At 45.8% G+C, this 7,500-nt stretch overlaps 2 protein-coding genes across 2 annotated transcripts in view; one reads left to right on the top strand and one right to left on the bottom strand.

The window, feature by feature from the left end:
* Positions 1–3,236, bottom strand: part of prepl (prolyl endopeptidase like) — a 13,958-nt gene extending 10,722 nt beyond the window's left edge. Inside the window, exons 1-5 of the mRNA XM_062519802.1 lie at positions 2,956–3,236; positions 2,548–2,673; positions 2,341–2,407; positions 1,835–2,074; positions 1,529–1,655 (exon numbers count right to left, since the gene is read on the bottom strand). Of these exons, the coding sequence (XP_062375786.1) occupies positions 1,529–1,655; positions 1,835–2,074; positions 2,341–2,407; positions 2,548–2,673; positions 2,956–3,066 (671 nt within the window). The 5' untranslated portion in view covers positions 3,067–3,236. The remainder of the gene's footprint in view (positions 1–1,528; positions 1,656–1,834; positions 2,075–2,340; positions 2,408–2,547; positions 2,674–2,955) is intronic.
* Positions 3,237–3,421: 185 nt separating this feature from the next.
* The window catches only part of camkmt (calmodulin-lysine N-methyltransferase), a 132,688-nt gene continuing 128,609 nt past the window's right edge, over positions 3,422–7,500 (top strand). Inside the window, exons 1-3 of the mRNA XM_062519422.1 lie at positions 3,422–3,737; positions 4,662–4,840; positions 5,610–5,674. Coding sequence (XP_062375406.1) covers positions 3,567–3,737; positions 4,662–4,840; positions 5,610–5,674 — 415 coding nt within the window. The 5' untranslated portion in view covers positions 3,422–3,566. The remainder of the gene's footprint in view (positions 3,738–4,661; positions 4,841–5,609; positions 5,675–7,500) is intronic.

The raw sequence follows: 7,500 nt of genomic DNA, 5'->3' as shown, positions 1-7,500 counted from the left end.
CATAACGGTTAGAGGGCCATGTTGGGAATTTAGCCAGGTCACACTAGAGGTCAGACTTTGTTGTTTTTCTCATTCTGAGTATACATGTCTGGAAGATCTTGCTGAGGTAAATCTAAAACCAGACAAAAAACTGTAGGCTGCTGACTGAGCCGACACAATGTTTTTAAAAAATTGTCGTATGATGGCAGCTATCTTGCCCGAGGCTTCATAGTAAACTGCAGAGCACACAGTTCTGTATGAAAATGCCATCTTTGTAGAGCTCAGCGTGTCACTAACAGAAAGACATATTATAGATCAGTGTTTCTCAACCGGGGTGCCGCGGCACCCTGGGGTGCCGTGAGGCCTCCTCAGGGGTGCCGCAGAAACGTGTCTGACTAGGCTAATCAAATTAAGAAAAAAAAAAAAAAGCATAATTTCGGAATCTTTCCTGCTTTATCACGCAGATAAGTAAATTGCGGCCACACAGAGAAAATAGATATTTTTTTCTAACCCTGAAGCTGCAATTCGTAGCCTGTATGACGTCTATAAATTGGTTACTTTTGTTTACTGCGTGCGATATCTGATGAGTTGTCAAGTCATAGCCTTATTGTGTAGCGGTAATTAGCAACATGGCCAGGTTTTTGAAAAAAATATCTGAACATGTGCCCTCAACGTCATCCTCTCTTCATCGTGTGGTTATTCAGTGAAGGTAGAGACCGTCAGCAAGGACTTTGTTTTGCTGGGCAGATATTGACAAATGTGGCCGCGCTGTCTGCGGTGCATGCGGAAGAGTGTAGGCCTACTGTAGTTTTTACACCGGGAGTATGGAGGAGGCTATAACCTTGCTGAATTACCAGCAGCGTGTTAGAAAGATGAAAAACTGTTAAGTGGCTTTAGGGCGCTTTATACACATAATACTTCCCTCGATCATCACTGACAAGTGCAGAATTTTTACGCGATTGCATTCACATGCTGTGGTGGCAACATTACGGCCAAATGACTAGGTCAGCAGTAGGAAAAGTTCCGGTAGCAGATACGGACATAAGAATTCAGCCAGCACAAAAAAAAAAAAAAAAAAAGTAAAAAGTCTGTGGCGTGAACATTGCGAAAAACACGTCTGTCTGAAAACGGCTTGAGAAACGTCAGTATGATGACAATTATGCTACCTCACGTTCGGATTCAAGTACAGAGAGCGTCCTAGAGCTGTGGACCAGGAGCTACGTGTGTGTCTGTCATCCATTCCTGCGAGAATAGAGCAGCTGTATTCATCCTTGCAGGCCCAAGTCTCTCACTGAGTGTAAGTCACACTCCTGTGTGTGTGTGTGTGTGTGTGTGTGTGTGTGTGTGTGTGTGTGTGTGTGTGTGTGTGTGTGTGTGTGTGCGCGCGCGCGTGCCTATGAGTTTTTTCAATCATGTAAAGGGTGCCGCGACTGAAAAAAGGTTGAGAAACACTGTTATAGATGCATAACTATATCACACTCACACACACACACACACACACACACACACACACACACACACACGAGATGTGTTCAGTGAAGATACCTACTCAGGGTCATGCTCCTCATACACAAGGGTGTTTCTAACTCCTTCCTCTGTTAGGTCCAGGCGATATACAGTCTGACACTTAAGACCCTCCTGTTTACTGTAGAAGAGTGTGTTATCCGAAGCCCATTCTATAGAGGACAGACACACACATACACACACACACACAAGCATACAACACAAGCATAATAACGGTTATATTTTTTACAATTATAACTACAGTCTAATCCCAGTCCGAGATGCTGCTGTTTGCGGATTCGAGTCCAGCAGTCAACACAACACAGGTTACGCGTGCGGTCAGTCCCCTTACCAAAACTAAACACATTATCCAGAAAGAGCAGCGGGCGGTGGGGTAACGAGACGTCGACCAGCCGGACCACAATGCATCTGGACTCCTCTTGGTGTGGGGACTTCACTGTGGCGGCCAGCAGGTGTTCACCTGGAGACAGACGCACCCTCTGCAAGGTCCCCTCTTCCTCCTCCATCTCCTCCTCTTCCTCACCTCCTCTGAGCCAGGCAATGCTGAGAACCTTCTCTGGCTCAGATACACCTGGGGATAAAAGCAAAAGTTACACACACACACACACACACACACACACACACAGTGTACAAATCACATGCACACACATGCATTTGCACTCACACAAACACACAACGCAAGTGCACCCAAACACACACACACTGCTTTTGTCATAGAATACTCCCATCTTTATTTCACTGTTAATAACTCCTATAACTGGATGCCTGCAATGACTTGCATCCAGGCCTGTGACATGTAGTCTCTCAGCATGGATCCGGTACGTCATATTTGCTCACCTGGTCCATGCAAACATCTGTAGATGGTGCCTCCATCCTCAATATAGGCATGGAACCGCCCCTGGATCTACACAGACATAACATTTCTCAAATATAGCCATTTTTTCCGAACATATATTTGTCTTAATGTACCATGACTGAGCTGTCATGGAGAAAAGAGAAAACACACACACACACACACACACACAGTATTCTATCTCGGATTACCACAGTGTTGTCCGGAATGTCGGAGTACTTATTGTAGGCACTTCTCAGTTTCCTTCTGTACCTCTGGACAAGGTTTCTGTACCTCTGGTCCTGCCGTGGACATTTGAAGAACTGCACATGATGACACTGTCATGAAAAGACAAGCGGTATAAACTATTCGTAAAACGGTCAAATGTAGAGCCCCTTTCTGTAACCAGTGTGAATATTAAGACAGGCAGCAACAACTTCGGAGGAGAACCCTGTGGAACGGTGTTGATTACGAGATCAGTTTCCACTCACTCTCTAAGGTTACGAGAAGTCAGACGTAGTTTAGCAAGAAACACATTTACTCGGGCAACATCCTCCATAATACATGAGCTAGATAATTAGCCCATTGATGAGCCTAGTACCAAGACGTGTCAGCCTTACCGAGGGGTAACACCTAGCTGCTGCTAACGTTACTGTAGTTGGCTTGACAGGGGACCAGCATGCACCTCCTCCAGTGAAGGAGCGTAGGACGGAGCGAGTGATAGAGTGCATTTATTCATCGCTGGTGAAACGGAATAGCTCCTCAGAAAATAGGCATATCACAACGCTTCAAAGTAGGAGTCGTGAAGTTGCTTTATCGTCCACAAGATCGTCTGATTCAAGGATGAAAAACCGGTCATCCAGAGAACACATTTTACCAGTGTTTACATGACAGCCCTCAACTTGCCCCGGCGCGACACGATGGCGTATGTGGAAGGCTAAAGCAATCGATTCAAGCAGTTAAGCGACATATGTTTGTATGGTGCGTTCGATAGTGCTGCATATGAATTGCTCTTGTAGCGTCTCATTTCACAGGAAGTGTACGGAAGTGTCACTTGGCATGCTGCAAAGCGGCAGAGATCAGGGATTGTGTTACCGGCAGATTGCTGAGAATGCTCAAACCGTGCAAGAACTGATTTAGTCGTTTAGAACATCAGCAACGAATCACTGTGACAATAGTTAATACTTTTCAGTCTCTGTACATCCTGAAAAGAAGTGTAAAGAGTAGGACGATGGAACCTCAACAGACTGACAATCAGGTTGTTAACGGTGTTACGCCAGACAAGTCAACCAACGTTAATGTTGCTGCTACACACGAGAGGCATTCAAGCGACAACGGCACCGAACAACAGCCGACCAGGGGAACAGATGTGGCCCGAGCCCGGTGGACCATTCTTCGGCAGGTGAGAGAGCACGGACTGAAATACGGACATGAATTCTTGCATGATTGCAAAGATTGCATTGCAAGACACCACTATCATTAAACTGTAACTAACTGCACAAGACAAAAATGTCCTTTAGCTGTGATGTTGTGTATATTTTAAACACAATTCTATGGAAACCGTATTAGTTTATTTCTGTCTTGCACGGAAAGCAAAACCCCGAAATTTTGCATTAAGACTTTGATTGTTAGAGGCGAATAACACCAGGCTAGCTGTTTAACTAGCCAGCTGGTGGACAGAACAGTAGCGCATACATTATCTACTCCTACGTACAGTTGTAGCCTAGGCTACTTGGCTCGAGTGTAGGAGGTTGCTTACACTAGCAGACAGAAGTGGAAGCCCACACAGAGCCTGTCTTACTCATATTCAAACAAACACACAAGCTCTTGCGCTTTGCTGTCTTCACAGATCGTAACATTCCAAAACACTTCCCTGCCACCGTCTCTAGAGGAGAGGACTGTGTTATGACTGACTATACAGTCACAAATTCCGAGACAGCTGCTGCACAAACAGCAGTTGAGATGTAACAGAAACATTTCCCACTGAGAACTCTAACATTCCACACTAACATTCAATATTTCATGACAGCAATGTAGGAATACACTATCTATTGAAGACTGTGAGTATACACAGACATGATTCCCAGGGGTTTCCAGCTTACACAGTATTCAACCTCTGTACTACCTATCTATGCACTCATTTTAGTCCATGTCACCCTCACTGTCGTAGATACGTTACAAATGGATGTGCCTTGTATCTTATATTAGCTGTAGCTATTACACACTGACTTCAGAAAAAAACATGTTCTGCATAGCCTAAGTGACCAATGACTGTGGCACAGTGCTGACTGGCTTGCTCCCATGCCCATGCATCGCTTGTTAACAGGTGCTGAAACAGAAGCAGGTGGACAGCGAGAAGGTTCCGCAGGTGTCCGTGCGAAGGTTCTCCTCTTTCAACCTGTTCTCCAGGAGCAGGGTCACGACCCCCGACCCCGATGACCCCTCTGAGGGACAGTGGGTGGACTACCGAAGTGCCTCCTTTCCTCAGTACAGTGCCTTCCTCAGGTAGTGTTGTGATTGTTACTGTTTTATCATAGAGATACAGGAGGCACAGCTTGCATGTAACTTCATTTAATGACAGCAGAGTGGTGGCAGCAAACGGGCATAACCAATCAACCTAGGATCCTATTGTATAGGCATTACTAATCGCCAAACTCTTGCTGAACTCACTAGTGACACCATTAGGTGACTCAAAAGACCATTAGGGGGCTGTATTTACTCATTTATTTACTTATTTGCTTACTTGTTTACATACTTATTTACTTGGTGTACCTTGTTTACTTACCTATTCATTTGGCTGACACTTTTCTCCAGAGCGGCTTGCATAAGTCAACTCCTACATGGGCCAGTGTGCCTCAGAGCAGCTTGGGGCCTTACTCAATGGCACAACAGCAACATGCTCTCTCTCTCTCTCTCTCTCTCTACCCCCCCACACACCCTTACACCATATTTCCCTCACACACACCATTGCACCCCCCCCCACCCCCACAGCACACACACACATCATAGCATCACACCCCCATATGCTACCACCAATCAGTGTTCTGATACTGTACTGATGTCAGGTCAGTGCTTTGCATTATGCTAATGACTGACCGCCATACTGTATATTGTGTTTTTATGCTATGAACATTGCGTGTGCGTGTGCGTGTGCGTGTGCGTGTGCGTGTGCGTGTGCGTGTGCGTGTGCGTGCGTGTGCGTGTGCGTGTGCGTGCATGTGTGTGTGTGTGTGTGTGAGAGAGCTTATGTTAACTGAGTGTTACTGTGTTTCAGAGACAACCTCGGGCCCATCAGAGTGACTGAGGTGCTCAACAGCTTTGACAACACCGGAAATGTCTGTGAGTAGACTGAACAATTTATATTTCTCTCTCTCTCTCTCTTTCTCTTTCTCTCTCTCTCTCTCTCCCTCTCTTTTATCTATTTATTTTTTAGTCGGTTTTCCTTCCTGTGTCTGTCAGTGCACTGTCACCTGTCACTGATTCTAAACTCAAGACGGGAAAGGAAAATGCAACTTGGCCCAGCTTCAAATGCTATTTTTGTCAGTGAAATGAGTTTGAGAGTGAACCAGTGATCTGACGTCCTGGAATTGAAAGGATAAGAGAGGGGCCATCTCTGTTAACTGCTAGTGTGATCTGTTCATCTGTATGTCTGGTGTGGAGTGGCCAACAAGTGGAATGGTTTAGAGGTGTGCAGGTGTGCACTGTGACATTACTGTGCATCTGGACCGGACTAAATGGCCCTTGCACTCTGCTACCATGGTGACTAGAATGCTTTGTGACTGTTGCCATGGTGAGAAACATGCTAGCTGTACAGCCATGGATGAGGTGTGCGTGTGCGTGCGCATGCGCGTGTGCGTGCGCGTGCGCGTGCGCCTGCGCCTGCGCGTGAAGACTCTGTTAAAGTAAGAGGTAAGAGTGCAGATCACCTGTTTCCCTGTAGCGGGCAGTGCTGAGAGCACCAGTGTGAAGCTTGAGTGATCTGAAGTTCACAGCTCTGGATCTACAGACTGCACACAGGCTGCCTTTTAGACACTCATCAAGGGAAGGTTGCATGAGCTTGAACTGCCATCCATACAAGTGCTCAAGTGCTCAAGTGCTCAAGTGCTCAAGGTTATTGGCATGTACTCATCAAAGGATTCATCGTCAATGACACTTATTGTGCTCAAGATCAATGTGTTTGGTTATGTGTGTGTCCTTATGTATTTATTATGAATTGCGGACATAAATAAAGGTGTGTGTGTGTGTGTGTGCGCGCTACAGTGAGAGTGTGTGATTCTATGTCCGTGTTCACTCCTGAGTGTGTGTGTGTGTTCGTTCCTGAGTATGTGCGCGTGTTCATGCGTGTGTTCAGTTTCTGAATTTGTGCGTATTGGGGGTGGGGGTCTCATGTGCCATCAGGTCATGTGTCCTTGACCTGGTACAAGCTCAAGGAGGTTTTCTTTCTGCTTCTTTCCAAACTCAGCTGCAGCGTGTAATCTGCACCTGTGTAACATCACCTTACTTTATACCTATTTAAGTATATCTCCGCAAAAGCGTTACCCAGAGGTGTGGGAAATATTAATAGTAGTGAAGAAGCCCCTTTATAAATGTCTTAAAGTCCCAGAGAGCGTCCAGCTAGTTGGTACCCCACTACTGTAGTACTGTACTGTATGTGTAAAATAGCTACATTAGTGACGTGGGTCCTGTGTCGGCTGCCTTCGTCAAACTCAGGTCCAGTTCCACTGTATGTTCACAGAGAACTACCTCCTCAGACTGTTTGCGATTGTTCGCCGAAAACTCAAGGCTAAAGGAAAACTGTTTTCAAAGGTTTGCAAGCGTTCACTTATGTTTGCAAATTTGGATGTACCTCTGCTATGGACTGAGCTGTGTGCTAGATCTGTAGTCTGTTTAGCACCATTCACTCACTCACTCACTCACTCACTCACTGACTCACTCACTCACTCACTCACTACCAACAAACACTATCCGGTGTGTGCCATCAGTTTGTGTTTGAGTTTGACTGGCATGTCCAAATGTCATTCTTTTCTCTTCCTGTCTGAGCAGCAGTGTGAGTATGGAGCAGTTGACTAGCACCTTTATCCACTTCATGAGGACCTTAAAGCGCTGACATTAATAAGCTGTGTCATTGGTGCATTTAAAAATAGCCCTTCGGTCTAGTTCAGGAG

Source organism: Sardina pilchardus, chromosome 18 (genome assembly GCF_963854185.1).
Source record: "Sardina pilchardus chromosome 18, fSarPil1.1, whole genome shotgun sequence".
Lineage (NCBI taxonomy): Eukaryota > Metazoa > Chordata > Actinopteri > Clupeiformes > Clupeidae > Sardina > Sardina pilchardus.
This window is presented reverse-complemented; position numbering and strand designations above follow the sequence as displayed.